The 24,169-nt window shown below is 42.7% G+C and overlaps 1 protein-coding gene across 5 annotated transcripts in view; it reads left to right on the top strand.

The window, feature by feature from the left end:
* kiaa1549la (KIAA1549-like a) overlaps positions 1-23,824 on the top strand; it is a 123,978-nt gene extending 100,154 nt beyond the window's left edge. For 3 of the 5 annotated variants that reach the window (XM_024803019.2, XM_024803023.2, XM_024803021.2), the window contains 10 exons: positions 100-224; positions 984-1,204; positions 7,780-7,912; positions 12,467-12,708; positions 12,976-13,141; positions 15,056-15,153; positions 17,338-17,483; positions 17,562-17,716; positions 17,817-17,877; positions 20,253-23,824. In XM_024803019.2, coding sequence (XP_024658787.1) covers positions 100-224; positions 984-1,204; positions 7,780-7,912; positions 12,467-12,708; positions 12,976-13,141; positions 15,056-15,153; positions 17,338-17,483; positions 17,562-17,716; positions 17,817-17,846 — 1,316 coding nt within the window. In that variant the 3' untranslated portion in view covers positions 17,847-17,877; positions 20,253-23,824. Of the gene's footprint in view, positions 1-99; positions 225-983; positions 1,205-7,779; positions 7,913-12,466; positions 12,709-12,975; positions 13,142-15,055; positions 15,154-17,337; positions 17,484-17,561; positions 17,717-17,816; positions 17,890-20,252 lie in introns of all 5 variants that reach the window. The other 2 variants (XM_024803020.2, XM_024803022.2) reach the window with 2 other exon arrangements.
* The last annotated feature ends 345 nt before the right edge of the window (positions 23,825-24,169 follow it).

Raw genomic sequence — 24,169 nt, forward strand, 5'->3', positions numbered from 1 at the left:
CCTCTGTATCCATCTGTTAATACTGATTTTTGATTTATTCTACCTTGAGAACTGGTACTCTTGCTTATTACCAAGTTGTGTGCTTTCTTGTCTTTCCAGATCCCTATGAAGACCATACAGGCTCTCTGCGTCTCATCACTATCAAGCCCATGACAGCCCAGCCAACCTACTCGTATCCCTCTTCCTCTTCTCACAGCCAAGATTCTGTGGTTGTCAATGGGGACGTGAGTTGGCAAACAAACATTTACACGCATGTCTTCAAAGCTTTCCTGGACTCGGAAGTGGTGACAGAATAGGGCAGAGTAAAAAGTAGGACACCATGAGTCACACAGACAAGTGCAGCATTTGGTAACCACGTTTCGTCTCCCATTGTTTAAACGATTGATGATGTTGGACTGCATCCAAATTGATATCAATCAACTCAATTGATTGAACAAATATTAATGGGTGGTATTGAAGAAGTAGTTTATCAAGCTCTTTAGGTGCATCAACTCAGAAAGATGCTTTTCCATTCTGTTATACTACCCCTCCTCCACCATAGTAGTAGTAACATAACATCTCCTCTGGGACAAATTGTACTGTTACTGAATATAGCTGTTGTTGCTACAAACACTATTCCTCTGTCTCTCTCTAATCTCTCAGTCAGCCCATCACATCTCATTCTTATTCTGCCTCAACCTGTCTGCACCTTGCTGCAGCTCAAACAGCAACACACAGGCTCATGATAAATCCACCCTCAGTCTATTAACATAAGACTAGAAAACCCCATGATTAGAGTGTGTTTCATAGTCTGAATATCTGGATGTGAGTACTAAAAAGAGGCCAAAACAGTAAAAATAACAATTGTGTGTGTGTGTGTGTGTGTGTGTGTGTGTGTGTGTGTGTGTGTATATATATATATATATATATATATATATATATATATATATATATATATATATATATATATAAAATAATAATAATTTGATTACTTGAATTTGCAGGCTAACCATAGTGGGCTTAAACAGAAGTCCGACATTGAGCACTACAGGAACAAACTGCGTCAGAAGGCCCGGAGGAAAGGCTACGGAGAATTCTCGCTCTCCGAGACTGGAAGCCACGGTTATAGCCACCGTGACACGAGGCACAGCCGGCACGACAGCGCGGTGAAAGAGCCAATGACTGCCGAGGAAAAGAGGGCGTCCTTTGCAGGGTGTCACAAGAGGTATTGTAATATAAATATAATTAAATATGCATATTTTGGAATATAATTAAATGTTTGTCTTATCACTGACTTGATTTGCTGCAGAAAGTGAAATAAATCTCAATGACCAATCACAAAATTGTATTACGAGGATTAGACCTTATTATGAAATTGTGGTGGACCACTAGAGGGCTCCACTCACACCCAGTGTAGAGGAAGTGTGTTCCTGTGTTTTGTGGCGCGATATGCGCAGTTGATGTTGGAGACGAATAAAGAAGGAGTGAGAACTGAGAGCTGTGTCGTTGATGCTTACCTCCACATTGGTGACCCCTGACTCGAGCATGCAACGGGCCGTAGATAACGCACACTCCGCTATGGATGCATCAGCGGCCGCCGGACCTCCGCCTCCTGTTGCAGCTACGTTCGCTGTGGCGCTGAAACTGCCGGACTTTTGGCTCCATGACCCCCCGTCATGGTTCGTACACGTGGAGGCTCAGTTCGCCCTTCGCGGCATCTCGGCTGACGACACGAAGTATCACCATGTGGTGGCCTCGCTCGACCCGCTGGCCTCCCGTCGCGCGATGGCGCTCCTCTGGGACCCACCCGCCCAAGGGAAATACGCCGCCCTCAAAGAGCTGCTTCTTCGGCGCTATGCCCTCTCCGACGCCGAACGAGCCGAAAAGCTCCTCAACCTGTCAGGCTTGGGTGGCGGTACTGCGCTCGAGCTCATGGAGAACATGCTATCGTTGCTCGGGCCGGATGACGGTGGTTTCCTCTTCGTGCACCTCTTCCTTCGCCAACTACCGGCCGCCGTGAGAGCTGTCCTCGCGAACTCTCCGCTTCTGCCTGCGAAGGATTATCGCTCACTGGCTGAAGAAGCGGATCGTATTCTCCTGGCTAGCCGCACTTTCAACGTTCACGCCCTGGCTACGGACACGCCGGCGGCACCTTCCACGCCTCCACCTGCCTCCCCCGGAGCATCCGCCCCCTTGCTGACGGCAGGGATTGCTACACGCCGGCACCGCGGAAAGAGCATCTGTTTCTACCATCAGCGTTTTGGCGACAGAGCGCGTCGCTGCCTGCCGCCTTGCGCTTTCACGGCCCAGGGAAACGGACCCGCCAGCGCGCCGTAGCAGCCGCGACCGCTGGCAATACAGAAAGGCTGCTCTTCATAGAGGACTCGCGCTCCGGGAGACGTTTTCTCGTGGACTCCGGCTCCCAGAAGAGCCTCCTTCCCCCTACCGCTGCCGACGGACTAGCAGCGAACTGTGGGCCGCAGCTCATTGCAGCTAACGGCTCTCCCATCAAAACGTTTGGGGAAAGGTTGGTGACTGTTTGTTTTCATGGCTGGGATTTCCAGTGGAACTTTGTTGTTGCTGCTAGCTCTGTACCTATTTTGGGTGCTGATTTCCTGTGTGCTCATGGACTACTTGTCGATGTCGCTAACAGACGTTTAATCGATGCTCTCTCGTTTTCTTCGCTACCCTGTTTTACTCGGGCCGCCGAGCCCCTGATTCGGGCTAATGTAGTGACCTCCGGGGATGCTTTTCAGCGTTTGCTTTTAGAGTTTCCATCGCTGTCTGTCCCTAATTTCTCTAGCACGGTAACGAAGCATGGGGTTGAGCATTATATTCCCACGGTCGGGCCCCCGGTGTTCGCGCGCGCGCGCCGCCTCGACCCCGCGAAACTGTCCGTCGCTCGGGAAGAGTTTGCAGCCATGGAGCGCCTTGGCATTGTACAGCGTTCGAACAGTGCATGGGCCTCTCCGCTTCACATGGTGCCCAAATCGGACGGTCGGTGGCGGCCATGCGGAGATTTCCGCCGTTTAAATAATGCCACGGAGAATGACCGTTACCCCATCCCCCACATTCAGGATTTTTCTGCCAATCTCGCCGGAACGTCGATTTTTTCTAAAATTGACTTGGTGCGGGGGTATCACCAGGTTCCCGTGCGCCCCGAAGACGTTCCTAAAACCGCTGTCATTACCCCCTTCGGCTTGTTCGAGTTTTTGCGCATGCCGTTTGGCCTGAAAGGTGCCGCCCAGACCTTTCAGCGGCTGATGGACACCGTTTTGCGTGGGCTGCCGTTCGTTTTTGTTTATCTGGACGATATATTGGTGGCCAGCTGCTCAGCGAGCCAGCACGAGTCCCATCTGCGCCAGGTTTTCCAGCGTTTGGAAGCGCACGGCCTGATCATCAACCCTTCCAAGTGCCAGTTTGGGTTGCCTGTTCTGGATTTCCTCGGGCACCGCATTTCCGCTGAAGGTGTGGTTCCGTTGCCCGACAGAGTCCAGGCCGTTTCGGCTTTCCCGCGTCCCACGTCAGTTAAAGCGTTGCAGGAGTTCTTGGGGATGATAAATTTTTACAACCGCTTTCTCCCCAGAGCTGCCCACCTGCTACAGCCACTCTATGCTGCCTTAAAAGGTAAAACAGCCAAAGATCCGGTTGACTGGCTGCCTGAACGCGTCCGTGCGTTTTCCGCAGCCAAGTCTGCGCTGGCTGACGCCGCCCTGCTGGCCCACCCGCTTCCGTCGGCGGAGATCGCGTTGACCACCGACGCCTCGGATGTGGCAGTGGGCGGAGTGTTGGAACAGCGGGTTTCAGGTCTCTGGCAACCGCTCGCCTTTTTCAGTCGTACGCTCCGGGATGCTGAATGCAAGTACAGTGTTTTTGACAGGGAGTTGCTGGCCCTGCACCTCGCAACACGGCATTTTCGTTTTTTCCTCGAGGGTCGCAACTTTGCTGCGTACGTTGACCACAAACCTTTGATGTTTGCGATGTCCAAGGTCTCTGACCCATGGAGCGCACGCCAGCAGCGCCAGTTGGCGGCCATTTCTGAGTTTACCACAGACATTCAGCATGTGGCTGGTAAGTCCAATCACGTTGCTGACTGTCTCTCACGTGTGTTGGTTTCTCCGGTGTATGTCGGCATCGACTACGCTGCCATGGCCGCCGAGCAACGTGCTGACCCGGACGTCCTTGCCCTTCAGTCAACAAAAACGGGCCTCGTGCTGGAGGACACCCCGGTGTGGGACGGCGGTCCGCACCTTCTTTGCGACGTTTCCACCGGCCGCCCCCGCCCGGTGGTTCCCCTTTCGTGGCGTCGTCGTGTTTTTGACTCTGTGCATGCCCTCTCTCATCCCGGCGTCCGGGCCTCGGTCAAGCTGGTCAGCGCCAGGTTTGTTTGGCCGGGCCTTCGCAAGACGGTGAAAGAATGGGCGGCGGTTTGTATCCCATGCCAACGCTCGAAAATCCACCGGCACACACAGGCACCCCTCGAGCCTTTCCGTGTCCCGGGTAGGCGTTTCGATCACGTTCATGTGGACCTGGTTGGTCCCTTGCCGCAGTCACAGGGTTTCACGCACCTTTTGACTGTGGTGGACCGCACAACCAGGTGGCCGGAGGCGGTACCCCTGGCGTCCACGACAGCGGCGACGGTGGCCAGGGCGTTTTTGTCAACGTGGGTTTCACGTTTCGGCCCCCCTGCTGACATTACCTCGGACAGGGGCCCCCAGTTTGTTTCCGAGCTTTGGTCTGCTATGGCTGACGGCCTGGGAGTCAAGGTCCACCGCACCACAGCATACCACCCGCAAGCTAATGGGATGTGCGAACGGTTTCACCGGTCACTTAAGGCCGCGCTCCGTGCTTCCTTGACAAGTGGCGACTGGGTCGAACGTCTTCCGTGGGTTTTGCTGGGTTTGCGTAGCGCGGTTAAAGAAGACCTCGGGGTTTCCCTGGCTGAACTGGTCCTCGGCCAGCCTCTCCGGGTCCCCGGGGAATTCTTACCTGAGAGCCCTCCCCCATGTTTCGATACCTCTTTGTTGCCTTTTCGCCCCCCAAGAAACTCATTTCCTGTTCCTGGTCCTGTGCACCACTGCCTGCCTGACACCTTTGTTCCGAGTTCATTGGACTCTGCTCGTTTCGTTTTCGTCAGGCACGATGCCCATAGGACTCCGCTGCGTCCACCATATGACGGGCCATACAGGGTTCTTAAACCAGGCAACAAACATTTCGTTTTGGACTTTGGCGGTCGGCAGGAAGTTGTCTCTGTTGACAGACTTAAGCCTGCACATGTTATGCAAGAGGATCAGGTGGTCCCGGCCCAGGCTCCTCGCCGCGGCCGCCCACCTGCCACCGGGCTGATGGATTCTGTTTTTTCCCCCAGGAGCGACCCGAAATCAACAGAGTCCGAGTCGTCTTCAGCTTTTTCTGACCGCCAGTGCCAGCCTCGCTCCCGGGCTGGGTTGCCCTCTGTCAGTTCCCCACCCCCCCAGTTCAGCCGCTCCGGCCGTTTGCTTAAGCCCCGGGTCCTGGACTAGTTCTGCTGGGTGTTCGGGGGGGGGGGCATGTGTGGTGGACCACTAGAGGGCTCCACTCACACCCAGTGTAGAGGAAGTGTGTTCCTGTGTTTTGTGGCGCGATATGCGCAGTTGATGTTGGAGACGAATAAAGAAGGAGTGAGAACTGAGAGCTGTGTCGTTGATGCTTACCTCCACAAAATTACAGTTCTTACACATGAAATTTTTGTTTCATGCCATTTAAATAATGAATGTTCAAGTGTTGAACTACTACAATGATGAACAATAAAGGCTAAATCCATTTTTTTTCATCTGGAAATATAAACTTAATGTGATGCTGTAGCTGTAAAGCATAGTTGCTAAGCAACACGTAACAAGTGAGTGAATAGAGAGGGGTGAGATTAGGTCAGCATATTAATATTTCACAGGTCACACTGACAGAGTGTCGGTTTTGCTTGTTTTTGTCACTAAGTTTAATACATTCAGCCTGAGGACATTTCACAAATCCTTTGACATCAGACAAAGAAAAGCTTTTATTGCCTTCTGAAACTTAAACTTCAGCACTTCAGCAACTTCAAACTTCTACCAAAAACCATTCAGATTTAGAAGAATTTAGGTCATTTTAAGCAAATCAAAAGAATACAAAAGAATTGTTTTGAATATGACAAAAACACTTCTATAATATTTTTCGTTAACTCCTTTCAGTGAATCTTACCAGAAAAACAAATGACACTCAAATAGTTTAATTAAAATATATGGGTGAATTCCATAACTGCAAACAGGCTGGAAAAAGTATAACTTATTGACTTATGGAGGAGGGGGGAAAAAAAGCTTTTAAAACTTTTAAAATTTTAACTTTTTTTTCAATGCCAACATACCTGTACAGCAGTTTTTATTAGATTTAACTGGTGACTCTGTACATGCAGCTATTAATCTTATGTTGACCATCATGTCACAAAAGGGTTACCAAGACTGAAAAGAGTTGATCTTATTTACTTTTGTGAATTTATTTATCTTCATTTTAGGCCTTTTCCTTTTTCAGAGTATGTGTATCAGGTAAAAAACGTCCATACTGGCAAGCTAACATTTTTAGCTTAATCGCTATAACCACTAGCTTCTAGTAACTAACTGGCTCTTTACTAATAGTACGGTAAGTACTGGTATTTGAATACTGTTAGTAGAAGTTGACGACCTTATTGGGAGAGGGAGGCAGTTCCAGAGTTTAGGATTTGCAACTAACTGTGTACAAGTCAGTCAGGAAGGAGACATTAATTAAAGTTATTGTTCAATGGATCTAAGCAAGAGGCAGACTTATGCTTCTGACATTTATTCATAGAAATCTTAATTTTAAAAAGCTGGCATGTTTATGGTCACACAGATGAGTCAAATTTAAGCAAAGAATAAAAAATAACACAGAAGTTGTTTAGCTGAGTTTTAAACATGATGCCAAGGTGCAAAGACGTGGTCCCAAGTATTGAGAAGCTTCATGTCCTAGTGATAGCAAATACAATAAAAAAAACAATGGGAACCAGAACGGAACCTTGAGGTACACCAGGCCATTTTAAGAGTATTTACCAATGCTGATTATCAAGGACCTCTTACTCAGATAAGAGTAGAGCAATACTGGGCAGTGTGACAAAGTCCTCATGATGGAAGATCAAGCTCTCATTTCACACTGCATCAAACTACTGTTATAGCCCATCTAGGTGCGGCTAGACCACAACATAAAGGGTGATCCATCCCCGTCCAACCCCAAGCAGCACGTCACACAATTAACACTTTGTGACAGTGATTTATTTACAATGAGTGAATTTAAAAACAGAGGAAGGGAGCAAATTATAACTTCGGGGTGAACCCAAGGCCAAAACAACAAACAAAAGGTAGCCTATCTCAGGAGTAAATAAAACTTACCTAGTCAAAAGAACTAAACCAAACGACAATTACTTTCCTCCCTACCTAACAAAAACAGGAGAAAACGAATCAAACAAAAAGGCGGTCCACCCCTACATGCTCCTACATTAAACCAACATAGTTAAACAGTGAACACACGGTCTGCCGGTTGGGTTGGGCCGAGGATGAATGACCTGGCAGTCCCTGGCGGTGTCTTCTTATGCGCTGCCTCCCGATCATTAGCCAATCAGTACGATCCGTCCACCCTGGATGCACCAATATTAAAATTACGACAACAGTCGTAACACTACCCTAAACATAGATGTCAAAGGACTGGAAAAGGACCTCAGTGCCATCAGGAGTAATTGTAGTAATGACACTAGGCTGGTGTTGTATTTCTTTCCACCAGGTACTCTCACCCACGAGAGCCTACATATTGGAGCCGGCAGTCTCTGAGCAGCCCCAGTCCAGTAGAGACGGAGATGGACCTGCTGGTGCTCAGGGAAAGATCCAGGAGGGGCATCCGCAACAATGGCTATGATGTAAGTGACTGGACAACAACCTTCTGAAACAGTAAACCAGGAATGGGGTCAGTAGAGCAGATCCAGAATAAAGCCAGAAACTATAGCTTGACCCAAATTGTAATATGTGAGTATAGGTCTATATAACCTGTGTATTATAACCAAGAGTTCAGACTTAACCAAGGTCTGTGACTTGAGGATGGAGGATTTCCGATAGATCTTTTTGAATCTCTGGACTCAGATAAACTTACTGAGTAGTAAGAAAAAGCAAAGCTTTTAAGTCTGATTCTGTAACGAGCTGTAATATAGCAGCTCAGGTCCAATATCAGAACAACTGAGTGCCATAGAGCGATGACGAAATGGGTCACTTGATAGTTGTAGGAAAGTAAAGCGCTGCCACTTCGTCACACTAATAAAATAATCTCTTGAGAGCGTTCTAACTTTAATCCTTCCCTTCCTTTCCTCTCCGATGCTTTTAGCTCTGACCCAGTGGATTAACAAATTACCTTCTGATGAACCTTATAAACCTACACAGAGATGAAGAAAAATAAATTAGATAGAAAAGAAGAAAATGACAAAAAGATTAGAGCACAATTCCTTCATTTTTACAGTAGCCAACAGGGGTGAAAAGTCAGAGAGGAGGAGATAAAACGGGGACAGGTAGAGCATCGTGAGTGAAGTCTCTTTATGCTGCTCCTCTGACGCACCATAGTAACAGCATCGACCGTGCTACCTACCTGAATGTCAATGACTCTGAATATGATTATAGCCTATTCATGGATTCAGATGGGAGACTTGATAGCAGTTAATAGCCTCGGATGCACCAAACCAGGGCTGCCCAATCCCGGTCCTCGAGAGCTACTATCCTGCAGCTTTTAGATGCATCCCTACTCCAACACAGCTGAATCAAATGGTTTGATTTGATGGTTTGATGGTTTGATCTGTGTTGGAGTAGGGATGCATCTAAAAGCTGCAAATGAATGGCTTGTTATCAGGCCTTTGCCAAACATGATGGCAAACTCTTCAGCATGCCATCATGTTTGGCAAAGGCCTGATAACAAGCCATTCATTTGATTCAGGTGTGTGGGAACAAGGATGCATCTAAAAGCTGCAGGACGGTAGCTCTCGAGGACCGGGATTGGGCACCCCTGCACCAAACGGTTTGGAAGGAGAACATGGTGTGTTTCTGCATGAGCGTGTGTGTGTGCAGACAGGACAGAAAAGCAATGTGATCAGAATCCCTTATCACTTTTGTTTTCATGCTTTAGAACGGTTGAGACATATTAAAGCGGTATTAGCGATGTTTGGATTTATGAGTGGCTTTTATGTGGTTTGTGGAATTTATTCCTGTGGTTTTGTACAATGGTTAGGTCATAATTTAATAATATTCTTTATCCAACTTTTAATGGAATCCTGATGTGGTGATGTGATTATGTTTTAATGTCTTGTTATTCATTCATTCATCTGTTAGTCTAATTAATTAATGCAAAATTTAATTAAAAACTGATACAGTGGGTTATTTTAGTTTCTGTTACACACGTCTTACATTTATCTGATGAAAGTCTTTTTTCCTATGTGACGTTTTAACACAGCATAGTCACAAATAGCTGCAGTAGAGCTAATCTGAAAATCTAAAAAAAAAAAAGCCAATTTTTATAAGGTAATAAATATATTTAGATATACAGTTCTATTTGGGAAAAAGCCAAAGAATATTAAATATAGATTTGATACTGATCTTTACCCTGTTAAATGTCAAATTTTTTTTTTACTGCTATTAAAAACTAATTTGTTACATTTAACCACATTTTTGTGCTCCCAGAAAACAACTGTTTCCATTTATCTTTGCATATGTCCGTAGCAGTTACTGACTTACATTACTGCATAGTGAGTTGATACTTGTAGTATTTCCTCCACCACAAAACCAGCAACAGTCTTGCTGCTCCTGATGTTCCTTGGAGAGTTTGGGCTAAAATCGAATTTTAGAGCTGCAGCACCGCCATCTTTCTTCTTCTCAATGGACTTTACAGCTCCACAATAATGTGGGTAATTAGCCTCAAGATGCTTCTTCAAAATTATAATAATTATTATCATCCTTGCATGAAATGAAGTGTGAATACCTTCCCAATATAATAACCATCTCGTCTCCCATGACAACCTTTAAATGCACAATGACACAACTGTAAGATTTTGCTACAGCACAAATGAATTACTAAAATAAAAGTATAACTTATTTGCTTGTGTTACCAGAGAAATATTCTCCTTTTTTTTTTTTGTCATTATATCAAGACTAAGAAACTGATTATCTTTGTTGGGAACTATATTTTGTGCTTGCAGCACGGGGACATGAGCAAGCAAATAAACGGTCTTTGGATACCTGGTAGTCTCTGGTGTAAGCAATGAGAGGATCCATTTCACCACCAACTCCTCCATTCATTCCTGTAATTGTGGAGCATCTTTCGCTCTAAAAGCACAAAATATTAATTCAATATACATGGATGCAAATCCGTCCATATGAGATTGGACAGGTTTGTGTTTAGGAACATAAAAATAACGCTAGGAAATCTGTGTCCAGGGACAAGAAAAATAGTAAAATTCTAGAAAGAAAAAAAAAAATCAATAGATGACAGCTGTGAGACTTTTTTTGTTGACTAGTACACGACTCCATTGCAAGGAGTCGAGAAGAGACAAACGATGAAACTGCATCAGGATTTTCTCTTTTTTCTTTTTGTTACAACAGAAAAGAGCAGAGATATGTGGTAACAGTGCTGGACTGATTCTTTTTAAATATAACTAAATTTTCCAGATGTATGTTACAGTACTTGTTAAGAGCGAAATGCAATCCCTGCTTATTAGCATTATTCTGATACTGAAGATGGTGCCGTTTCTGAAACTCACTCTTCTAAATGCAACGAGTCTTACGCTGGTTTTGACTACAGCATGACACATTTAGTGCAGTCCCTGTATATATATGAGTGAATGAGAAGACTCCCAAGATGCGGCTAAAGATCAAGAAGGCTGACTTCAGTGGAGGTAACAAAACTAAAGGGTAAAAAAAGGTAAAAAATTAAGAGGAAAATTGAGGTCCAATAGAAGGAAAGATTACCAGAACACTTGATTAGTGGCAGACAGACAATCTTGGATAGAGAGGAGGAAAGAAAGACCAAATGTACACAGGGGAAGGAGAGTTAGACCCTGGTGCAACACGAAGAAGGGGCAAGAAATCTTATCAGTATGAAGCTAATTAGAGCAGGAAATGCAACAGGTATTGGTTTTTCTTGAATTCTCAATTAAAGCCTGTCTTAAGTTCTCAAAATACCAAAAATAATTCCACTTGTTACATATCTATATTAAACAAGCTTTTTTCCACAAAGGGGACAAAGTCAAAACAATGTTTTTGTCACTATTACAGCTAATTTGTGCTTTCTTGTGCATTTTTTTGGCCATTTTGTGGTACATGTGGACCTATTTCATGCATACTGAGTTCACTTCATTCACTCCTCCGTTTGAATACCTGCGGTAGATCAGCAGGATCCATACCAGCATTTCCAAAGCGATGAAGTTGCACATACAGTATTTACACACAAGATGCACTGACTTTTACTGACAGACTGTTTTTCTATTCTAAGTACTCATAGCACTTTTTACTACAAGCAACATAATACCCATTGATATTCCTCTATACCCACTTATGCACACACAGCGATGGATAAATCAGGTGCAGTATTTTCAACATGTAGACTGAAGGAGCCAGGGATCTACCTCCTGGGCATTGGCACGTACCAACAGAAGCACCCTGTGTTCTTGTTGGCACGTGCCAGAACAGCATTGAGAGCAAGAGGTAAACCAGCTCTAACACCACATCAGAATCTAGACCTTTATTAACAGCAGATGTTTCTTAAAATAAGATTTCAGAAACCTAAATAAGAGTTGAGTCCACATGTAAAAATGGTCTTTAATGTAAAAAATTCCACCTGTGCTTTTCCTGCATCAAAATGTTTGCCCTGAATAACCCACCTGGAGCAGTTCATTGACTGCACGTGACTCATGAAAACTCATTTCATGCTTGTTTTATGCTTTGTAGACAGCAGAATAATGGAAATTCCTGTCATATTTTTTTTTAGTTTTAAATGTTTTATGAAAATAGGATAGGGACAGGAATAAAAAGGACTAAAAATAAAAAGATAGAAAACAAAAACAAGAAGAAACGATATCTATGTCCATGTGATTGAGTTGAAAACATCCAGTTGTACAGTTAGTGCTATACAGTTATAACTATACAGTTACATTTCTCAAGGATTGATGAAAGCACTCAACATAAGAGGAGAAAAACACGAAAAACAAATGTTTGTGAGTGTGGCTCGTTTTACTGCTTCTGCAATAACTGATGAAAACATCGGCACCAGAATGTTTATCACTTTGGGTTTGTTTATAAGGAAGCCAGGAGTGAAAGGAGGAATGTTATGAGCTTTAAACTGTGGACACATGACCTTGGTGTTTGTGTCCTCGAAACTTATTGGAAAAGCTGATAAACTGCTTTTGTACTGGTTGCTAAATGTTTGTGTGTTCACTCCACAGGGTGAACCAGAACCCTTTGAGGAGACCAACGTGGACCGTCTGATGAGCTCTCTGGGTTATGGAGGTGGATCTACTGGCACTGGGAACGGCAGCTTGGGGGTGAAGGCTCACCGTGGCTCCGACTCCTCCACACTCAGCTCCCAGCCGTCCATTGACGAGGTCCGTACGCAGATGCATATGTTGCTAGGCAACGCTTTTAGCCTGGCACCTCCGGACCATGACCCTCCTTCTCCTCCAACCAAGTAAGTTTTTATTTTTCACTGAAAACTCTTTTCTTTTATAACATCTGCATAATTTACAGTACTGTGTGGGAAAGAAAAGAGAGAGGTCCCCTGATACGCACTTTGAAAGCACATACATCCCACTCCCAAGCTGTTTCTCAAAATCACAGCAGTTTTATCTGATGTCTGCTTGCCTATGCAGTGTGCGCTGGAGCAAGACTAGAAAAATAAAGAGACAGTAGGTGTGTGTGAATTGACTCTATTTCATTTTTTTTCTTCCTCTCTCAGCCATCGCCATCATCATCACCATGCTCACAGCGCCTACAACCCTTCCAGTACCAGCCACTACAGTGACGGAGTGACCAGTGCCCCCGGAACCATGAACCACCCCTGTGGAGGCAGGCAGAGAAGCATAGGCTATGAGGACATGCACCAGTGTAGCCTGCCCAAACCAGTAAGCACTTAAAGGAAGATTAAGGCTTAGAAAAATACAATTAAAGCTGCCAACAGCCTTTCCAATAACTTCACTGTCACCATCTGTTTTTAATAGGTTCTATTTTTGAGTAGAAAGTAGTTCCAATAAAAACCAACACATTTATAGCCCTGTCTAAAATTGGAATCAAGGTCTGGTAATAACAGGGTGTAATAGTTTTAAAGAAATTTGCATTTCAGGAACTTTACCTTTTGATAATACTCTGACACTCTCACAGAGCTCAAACTAATCTCACGCCAAGGATGACAATCCTCAGTGACTTGATCTCATAAACAAGATCAAGTCTCTCTGAACATTTCAGCTTTCATGTGGCAATTAACCTGGCCTTTCATGTGTGTTGACTTTAATTAGAGGACCTAGGGATGTTTTTGTTGCTTCAAACTATCTGTCTGTCCCCTGAGTTTATTAAGTACCAGTAGCATCAAACAGCAGCAGGATCCATACGAGCATCTCCAAAGCAAGAAGAGTTGAACACATTCATGCACAAGGCAAACAGCAGTAAAATAGGTGGATCGGATATTATGGAAAATCTATATCTGTACTTTTGTCCAATTCAGGCAGGTGACTCATCACAAACATGGTCATAGTTTAGCAGCTACAGTGCTTGAGTTGATTGCTTACCTCTGTGACAGGTATCAATATATTCTGATTTTAGTAAGTAAGAAAGTCTTCAGTAAGTCTGATTCCTGGAAAGCCAGAATTTTTTGTTTTATTTTTTGTATTTTTCTGTTAGAATTTGAAGGCTCACAGTATTTGGAGTATTGATTTTTGGATCCCATAGCTTTATATAGTAGATTCTTCACTTTTTTCTAACCATTACCCACCAAAATGCAGCCACAGGCAACCTAGCAACCTAACATATTGCAGATAGGTTTAAGTTGTTAAGAATTTTCACCAGTCAGGCAATTATAAATAAATTAATAAAAAGATTTAGGCTCAACATTAATGAATAATTTAGAATAAAACGAGTAAACAGGGTGCCTGTCTGGACCTCAGGCTTTAGGTACACTGTAGCACCTTTCCTCTTGAGTGCTTAAGTGGTCAATTCACCCAAATAGCTTAAAGTGACTATTTCCTGAATAACCTCTGGTTATAGGCATATTAGGCCTAATATGTGTTAGTAATGTGAAGTCCACTGCCTTCAGCTATGAGACTGAACCAAAACATAGAAACATACTGTCTGAAAACCCAAAATAAATAATTGAAAGCTACAAATGAATGAAAGAAATGTTTACACACAAAAGATGCTCAAACAGAAAAGTGGAGACATGGATAGTGATTACATTACAAAGATAATGATGACACCTTACACACAGTAATTTCTTCCAGTAATTTTTCTCCGACATGCATTAAACTACTTGAAGTATAAAAAAGAAACTCTGCATAATGGATGAGAATGTTTAATATTTAGCTTTATTATGCCAGCAAATAGATACGTAAATCCCCAAAGAGCTTGATAAGGTCATGCATGTGTAGTAAATAGTTGCTCATGTGGGGTAATTATCTATACTCGTGTAAGTCACATTGCATTATCTGCCAGATGACTAAACAGCTAAACTGGCTGCATGCAAAAGTTAAAATGTTGGCACCAAGAAACTGACACCGAGAATTTGGACAGTCAAACTGCGTGCCGTCACCAGCTGCTCTGCAAGGAGAACCTTGAGAATGATTAAAGAAACTGAGGACTGAACGCCTTCCAACAAATAAAGTTGCTGCTTGAATCTGAATCTGTATTTGATCTTTCTGTTCCGCTCTGATCAGATATCCCCTGGTTTCCTTACCCTATTTATTTCTTCTTTTTCCCTTTGGATTAAGGTTGTTTTGTGTTCATACTGAGCTGAACAGATCTCTAAATTGCATTTGTGGCTCCTGCAGGGTTTCCGGTTCACCCAGCTTCCTGATATGGGCATCGGTTCTCCACCTCCACTGATCCCCTCAAGACCAGGACCGCCACCTGCGACCTCACTGCGACGGTACTACGCACATTTATATAATCAAACAGTCAAACACATTGCACTTCATATATGGAAGGGAAAACATTTTTAAAGCCTAAAATAAGGAGAAAAAAACATAAAAGCAAGAAACACTCAGTCCCTTCAGTGAAAGATAAAAACATGCAGTGTTGAACATGTGGCCCATAAATATATTTAGACATCAAACTTGAAGGAAATGCGATTTGAGATTGGTTCTCAGCCAGTCACATGGCAGCACTGGGGCTAATCACTGGATCAGACAGATAGTGGAGAGTACACTGGAGAATACACAAAATGTATCAGAATTTTAATCAGCGTCATTTCAAGAGTGCCCTCCACGTGCACCCTCGGTTTGTGCCACTCACTTCTCTCTCTTAGGCCCATATGCTAGTCTGCATCATTTGAACTGAATATTCTTCTTCATTTGAATGCTGCTGCTGTGTGCACTGTGTTGCTGGGCACTTTAGCACTGCAGAGAGTGATTGAGTCTGTTGGTTAGCAGTGAGGAGCACTCTCGCCATCTAGTGGGCAAAATAAATAATTAACACTTGTGGGAAAAGAAGGTGCTGCAGAGTGGCAGGAAAAAAAATTATGCAATAAAATAAAAAAAGACAAACTATAATTTACAATCAATCTACTAATAAAAATATATTAATTCTATATATAAATATAGATGTATTTATATATATATTTTTAAAATGTTCTGCTTGACAGAGACAGCTTTTAGTTGGACTTCTCTAATTACTGCTAATTAAATTTTCAGATATGGCCACGGGTATGTGACCATTATTCTTGCTTATTACAACCAGAAACGGTCATATTATGGCGGTTAATCAGTCAGCTCGTCACACATCAGCTCCACTGTGCTCCCAGGGAGAAAGAGTGCAGCATGTTAATCCCTCTTTGCTATGCACTGTGAGGCATTAGTGCGCACAGTGCATCATGGTCCTGAGATGTGCCAGTGACATCATCTGTCCTCCGGTTCTTTACTGTAGTTAACATGCACTGTAACACGTGTCTGTACGATGAAGAGGATGGTGCTTCAGTGCAGAGGTGGAGAAAGAATATGACTGCATGGAGAGCTCTAATAAGGCTCAAGGTGACAGGATGGGATTTATGATCCGTGAGGTCATGTGTCCTTCACTGCAGTGACCCAGAATGCCTGGAAATTTCAGCCAGATGTTGAAAACAAGTCTGGGAACCTCTGTACTGTGCATGAACATCACCCCAGAAGCTGTCATAGGGCAAGAGGCAGGTTATACCCCAAACAGGTCACTAGTTCTGTTGCAGGGCTAACCCACGGAAGTCTTTGGAAGCCCAGAGTTCCCATGCAGACACAGGGAAGAACATTCGAAGTGTATACTTAAACCAGGACTTTCTGAACTTGCTATCAGTACCACAGTCTGATGTGACTTAAGATGAAAAGATGTCTGATGGACTTTATTCTTGTTTTATAGATTACTAAAGATTTTATATCTTTTTATGTTGTGTAACTATGTCTTTTCCCATAATATTTAATTAAAGCTGCAAGCCATTTCTACAAACATGTTTCCTGTATCTTTGTTAAACCGTGTTTAACAAAGATCAATATTTGTTTGGTTGTTTTTTTTTTCCAAATGGTGCAGATTTGACCTTTAAACTGATACAGATGAAATTTGGACTGTATATAAAAGAGAGACATAACTGCCATCATATCACCCATTGGTTTATGACTGCATTTTGAAGCCTCACAGCCAACTCTGTTTTTTTATTATTTAAAGTGTCAGACAGCTAAGTCTAAATGCAGCATCTGATAAATAATGGTAAATAGTTAGAAAGTAAGGAAGGGAGATTTGACCAAATTATGTTATTTAAGGTTTTGTCATATTATAATATTCAGTTTTAATGCTCAGTTTATTATGTTATATTGTTGGTGGTGACGCGTCAGTGATGTCTCTGATTTGTTAACTCCAACTGAATTTAAACTGCTTTTATTGCTCACTCTTGAACTCTTGAACAGATTCCAGTTGCTATTATTTTTGCTCTTCTGCCAACAACTTTTAAACTCGGGTTTCAAATGTTTTCAGATTCTCTTAACTGCTTTATTGAATTGTGTCCTGTGGGCACAAAAAGCTATAGTTGTTATTTGCAGGTGTCTGTTTGCTGTACATCGGGTTGATTTCTGCCTCTCCTCTCCACTGACAGTTCCACCCCTGATGTTAGTCTGAAGCCTCGCGTGTCAGAAGCCTCAGAGCTGCAGGCCCAGCAGCACAATGGTGCCCCCTACCTGCCACTCTCCAGGACCCCCTTCCCTGCTGTCACTGTTGACCAGTCCATCAGCACCTACTCAGGTACGACACACTGACAGGACGCTGAATTTCTATTGATATGTTATTTCCGTTCAATCTAAATCTATTTACATCTCACAGGAAACCCAATAACAGCAGTCTACGCTATATCGGCCAACCGCCCAGGTTACTCAGACTACTTCGTCATGTCACCGCCATCCTCATACCGGAGTCCATCATGGATGTCTTATCCACCTGAACCAGAAGACCTGCCGCGGCAATGGAACGACACACCTGTGAGACACTGTTTTCCTTTTTTTAAGTACACAATGTGCTGTGAACACTTTGCAGGAAGTTTCAGTGTGTGTGAAGCACTTCCCCCACTTCTTCCCGCAGAACTCACGTCACCTCGAGACCATCTGCTGAAGTCGTCCGACTGTGACACTGATTTGAAACGGTCAGTAGCTCGGTGGGTCACTTTTTCTCTGCACTGCAGTCTTATACTGTCGTGGTTCTTTGGTGAATTTTGTTTACCTTTTCATCTTTGATTTAGCTGATTTTAGTTTATTGTACAAGTTAAATGTTGTATTCCATCTATAGTTCAACGTATATTTCCATTTTATTTTGGATTTTTGGCATCTGTAGTGAAAATATTTTGTATTTAGTTACTATTTTGTTGATGTCTTAAAGGTAAAAAAAATTAAATATAAGAGTATAATTGTGGCATTATGGAATTGCTTAGTGTCTCACTGTAGACCTCATACTAATTTGGACATAAAATGAGTCGAAGGCCAAAATTTGACTGAAGAGTTGACATTTCAACTGGCTTTTGAAGATTTCCAGAGACAGAGCTTTGCAAATCTCTCAGGGGAGCTTGTTCCAGGGAGCAGCACTGCAGCGCTGAAGGCTCTGTCCCTGAAGGACTACGGTTTGATGTGGGAAATGGAGAGTAGGCCTTTAACTGAGGAACCCAGATGGGGTGTAGGGGAGGAGAAGGATTTTATAGGACATATGGGACTTGACTGGGAGCCAGTGGAGGTGTATAAGGGTTGGGGGTGATATGTTGCCCGTACTTAGTTTAGGTGAGAACTCGGGCAGCTGAGTTCTGAACATACTGCAGCTTGTTAGGCAGACGAAAGCAGAGACCACTGCAGTAGACCAGGCGGGAGGTGATGAAGGCATGAATGAGGGTTTTACTTGCTGGGTCTGAGAGTAGAAGTCAGAGTCTGGAATCGTTCTTTAGGTGGTAGAAGAGATTTAATGGATTTGGTATGTGATGAGTTTGAGAGAGCAGAATTCAGGATGATCCTGAGGTTGCAGACCTCCAGAGATGGTGATCAGGATTAACTATTTGATTTGTGTGTAAATAGGGGCATATGTTGCCTGGCAGGTCTTCCACTAATTGGATAATCCATGGTTTCCTTGGTCTATGCGGTGAAATTTACTTGGGGAAAATACTAAACGGCAGATTCCCCAGATAGAGTCATTGGTGTGTTAGTATGTGTGTAGACAAAGCAGATATTCATAGACTGAATCTCAGTGTGTCATGACAAAGAGCTTTGAATAGATGAGTAATACAGGAAAGGCACTGTATAAATCAAGGCCATTTACCAGATATACAAAAAGTAGAAATCTCATGAAAAAACATGTGAATCCTTCAAAATACTGTTTAAAAAAAAAAAGCTTTGCTTTGTTGACTGTTGTTTTCCTGGCCAAACAGCCTTGGGCAGGTAATTCTACTTTGATAGCAAAACCATTATCTGCTTCAGAGTTCAGACTGCATGCCAGCCTGCAGGCGAAAAGCTGACAGGATCAAATGTTTGCTGTAGTGTTCAGAAAGCAATGCAGTGCTGTACCTGGACCGATACCGTTTCAGGGTTTGTTTGTTTTTTAATTTGTGCAGGGTAAAATATATGAAGCTGATATGGAAATAGTTAGACTTTATCTGTGACACTATTAAGTTCAAAATACACACATTTGAGAGAAATAGCTAGCAAATACTTTCAAGTTAAATGATAAATAGCTATTTGATGATCCACAAATTGAGCATAGGGTTGGTGACTCCTGTGACTCCTCCTAGTGCAGCTCAGTCAGTAACACTGGCAGCTGATCTTATTCAGCTGAGCAACTGTGCAACTTCTTGGCAAGACTCATGTTGAATGAGACTTTTTAGTTGCTTCAAACTGGATAAAGTTGCTGCTGCCACTCCAGCCTGCTCTGCCACCCACCTCCCGCTACTGTAATAGCTATTCAATCTATTTATAACTCCTGTTCCACGAGGGGGTCCTGTTGCTGCTCCTCCTGCCTTCAGGCTTTCCACTTATGCATGTGGAAGGCTCAGTATGTCCCAGAACACAGACATAGTGCCAAATGACTAAAATAATAAAATAATAATCCAATTTTGAGTAAAGCTGTCCTTAAAGAAAGCAAGTCTTTAAAATTAAAAGTTACAGCCTTTTCTTTTGAGTAGAAAAAGCCCGTAGATGTGATTATGAGATCAAGCAGCAGTTGCACTGTAAAGTGAAACAGATGAATGAGCGAATGGAGTTGTTAAAGTTTGAGAGTTAGAGATTTTCCATTTTATTATTTTATTATGTTTTTGTTCTTCAGCAGTAAAAGGCTGATGGGATTTTAATGTTGCTGTTAATTACTAAACAAAGAAAAAAGTTAAAATCTAACTCTTTTTTTATAGCTTTAACATCAAGCTTTGCTCTGATTTTGCTGGTGTTTCTGGACTTTCATCCTGATGTACAAAGAGATAATCACATACAGTAACTTGTGCTGTGGTAGCAGGTCTGTCATGCGTGGCCACTGTCTTTGTGTTTTGTGCAGGTGTCTCTTCAGATGGGCAGAGGACCTCCTTCACACTCAAAACTCTTTGGAGCTTCATCACCCCTCCTTGGCTCCGGCACAGCGCTCCTCCTGTATGATTCATTCATCACCAGTGGAACCCCCCCCCTGCCCTCACCTTTTCCCACAGCTCTCCTCTGCCTGCCCTCTGTCTGTCCTCTGTCAGCCCACTTCATCTGCAGCTCAAAGCATTTCACATCCTCCAGAGCTCCTCTAATCCCTCTTCACCTCGTCTTCGATCTTATGCCAATGAAAAGCTCAGCCATAATTTTCTCTTTCTGTATTCTGAGCCCCCGGCCTCACAGGCCTGTGCTGGCCCCTCTGGGCCTATAGTCACTATCTCCATGTAGACTGCCTCTTCTGTGGTGACCACCACTGTACAGTCCGAGGCCCCTCACACTGCTGAGCTGAGCTGCTGTGCTGTGCCTCCCTGCCTAACAACACAGATGCAGAGTGGATGAACAGGGTGATTACAGTACAGCGTGACAAGTTCTGTGGCCCAGCAATCATCGTAGAGTAACTGCCATCTGCCCAGCACACGATGGCAGGCAGCGCTGCGTTATCAGTACTGTAGCGCCCCAGCCGTTGCCAGTAGTCCTCTTCTGAACTGGACTGGACTGGGCCATCGTGGACTTGCCCCTAAGGTCCACCGTAAAGCCAGGAAAGCTGGACTGACTTAAAACTGTGTTTTGTTTTGTTTTTTTGATCAATCCAAATTCCTATGTAAAAACTCAACAGCTGGTTAATATGTGTATTTTAAACTTGAGTGAAAAAAAATAACTAAGGAAAAAGGAACAAAAAAAAAATCTCTTGTCTTGAGCTGTCTCTATTTCAGTTTTTGGATATTTGTGTGCTTTTGTCTTTTACTTTTGTGCATTGATTATTATCAATGGATTATTGTACAAAAAATGTTACTCCGAGGCAAAAAAAATATAACATTCTTTGAAGCAGAGAAATCGGTGGCTTAGTTGTCTGTGGTTATGACGGCATTTCTGTACTTTTTAAAAAGAATTACTTCGTTTACCTTTTTCCTTCATCCGACTCAGCAATGAAAACAAGAATTACTGTATGTCACTATGTTCTGTCAGTCATCTGATTATGACGTTTTTGTCTGCTAAACATTAGACAGACCTGAGTCAGAGACACTCACCGAAATCCTGCTCAGCATGATTTTGGTCACATGCCGTTTCTTGAAAGGCACAAAAGGCACCTTGGATAAAAACATACTTAGTATGAGCTGCTTTTGAAGGGGTTTCAGTTGTGGTTTGACTCAGGTCTCTTACAGTTATGTGAACACACCAGTATTCTTAGAAAAAAAACAGTTCTTTTACTTGAAAGGTGTCTACTGTATTCTACTGTAACTTTGACTTTTGGTTCTTTTGAGGCCGAGGGATTATTATTTGGTCGCCGGACTATGGTTTAGTACTGTTCAAGAGACTCGCCGGGCTCAGACGAGCCGTATATGTAACGATTACATGTATTACTGTATATAGCAGATGATTTAATGAAGAGATTTATGCAAGTAGTGTGGGAGGGAAACTTGACATTATCACGATGCCATTCTTTTCTTTGTTTTAGTCTGTTTGGGTTTCAGATGAAAGAAGGTTGTAACTTCTTGACTTTCTGAAGGTGGCGCACATTTCAGTATCATATTATGTCATAACACAATGCATAAATCATTACATTAAGAAAGAAGAAGAGAGTTTATAGTGATGTGCAGCAAGATAATTTACCGCTGTAATTGCAGTATTCATTAAGTAGAAAAGTTGATAGCCATAATAATAGAAATAATGCATTTTTTTTTTTTTATTATGGGGAATGTCTAGAATATATTTAGCCTCATTTTTACTGAGGAAAACTGGAATTCTGTGACCACACTGTACGTAAAGCTCCTTATCATTTAGATGGTATTAAAGGAGATTATAGCCATATATTAACTTTATCGAGTGGATATAAAAGATAAATGATATGTCAAAAAAGTAAATGATACCAAATGAGAATATATTAGACACGGGTGGGTGAGTGGGAGAGATATGGTTGGGGGTCGGAGACAGAGGACAGAGAGATATAGTATAGATATAATAATGTAAAGACAGGATAGTAGGTAGTTAAAGATGAAAGCACTTTTGTGACAAGAAAAGAGCAGAATCAATGCAAAAATGTCAAATGTGTAACTGCACAATTAACACGAAGTTTGAAATACTTTTGCTCAGCAGTAACTAACAGTGAAGACTCCTAACCCAGGACCTTTAGGAAGTTTATATTACATGGTAATACACACGTCTTACAAATTAACACTTTATAGCAGGATTTTGATATTTTTTTAAAGTTAGAATTCTTACATTTTGACAGTCATGGCTAAAAACAAATAGACTGGCTTTAAAGCAACATCTCAGCCACTGAAATGGTCATGGACTGAGATAGATTTTAGGGAATTTACACAAATGTCTAAAAAGGGGAAAGGGACATTTGTAGTCTGCAGACATGTAGACAACTCTTCCTTTACATTTATGACTTCAAGCAAGACATTACAGGCAAATACGTGGATGGATTAACTTTCCAAGTTGATTACTGAGAAGTCAGAATTAAAAAAAACAAAAAAACTTTTTCACTTTCATTTTGTTCTTCCAGAAGGAAATTTGGATTTGGATATTTCTTTTTCACAAAAGAGAAAAACCATTAAACCTTGTCGACAGCTAAAAATAGCTGTGAGTAGTTTGTGTGCAAATGCCTCTTTAAAAAACTTGAAAACATGAAAATGTTTTGTTAAAAGTTTAGGTAACAGACAGGGATCAGTTAACTGTCCTGTAAAATAAGCAACAAAGTTTTTGGACATTTTCTTTGCAATAATCTGAAGATTTTACTATGAGAGAAAAATAACCCCACAATCCCAAAATCGTCAGTTTTGTCCTGTACTGTCTTGCCTCAATCTGCTAAATGAAACCCATGTGTGCAGCAAGCAGTACAGACTGGTTTTCTTCCAGTACAGACGATTATTAACAGCTCTCCGCTTCATAAATCCAGGCCTGCACATGATGAATATTAGTTGTGTATATTTAGCGATAGGAAAGCAAAGGTGTGAGAAGAAAGTCCTGATGCATTGTGGGAGCACACGGTGTGTTTTGGAATGCTTTGAATTGTCAGTATCATTACTGGATGACAACAGGAACCATCACATTTTAATTCATCCTCACTGTACAGACGCACTTTTATCATTTCATTTGACTCCATGCAAAAGAAAGGGGTGGGTGGGTAAAAAGCGAGGCTTGATGCGATGCTCTAAGTTGATGTGCAATGTTTGTGTTTTACACGGGTAGTGGCGAGACGCTTTGATTGATGACGGACTCCGGGACGGACTTAACTATCAGTAGTATTTTTCTGCCGTTTAGGGCATGTCATGAAGCTGTGACATCTTGGCGGCGCTGATGATGTCATACTATCGTCACTCAGGTGTTGAGGAGGTCACAGTGACGACAACCATGAATGCTGTTGGATGTAGTTATGCAGAAAACTTTTTGGTGAATTTAAACAATAAATACAAATTACAATTCTCAGCCTGTGTGTTTTGTTTGTATTTGTGTGCAGTGAAACAGGGCTGCCGTGTATGAACAGTATAAACCACTAGAGGGAGGCAGACACACGTTACAGGTTTAATCTTTATCCAGCTTATGAAAAAGTTGTCAGCTGTCAGATAGTGTTTGTGTTGTTACCGCTGGCAGATACCTGCAAAAGATAAGGAAATTATTTGTGTTTTAAGGTAAGGCAGTTAGGTAATGAATAAAACATGCACGGGGAATCCTTTTTGAGATGAAAGATGCGTTACCGAAACAGCTGCCTGTCAGTGACCTTCACATGCTTTCAGTTAGAACGAGATGTCTCTGCGGCAGACTTCAGCTTGT

This window comes from Maylandia zebra, linkage group LG7 (genome assembly GCF_041146795.1).
Source record: "Maylandia zebra isolate NMK-2024a linkage group LG7, Mzebra_GT3a, whole genome shotgun sequence".
Classification (NCBI taxonomy): Eukaryota; Metazoa; Chordata; class Actinopteri; order Cichliformes; family Cichlidae; genus Maylandia; species Maylandia zebra.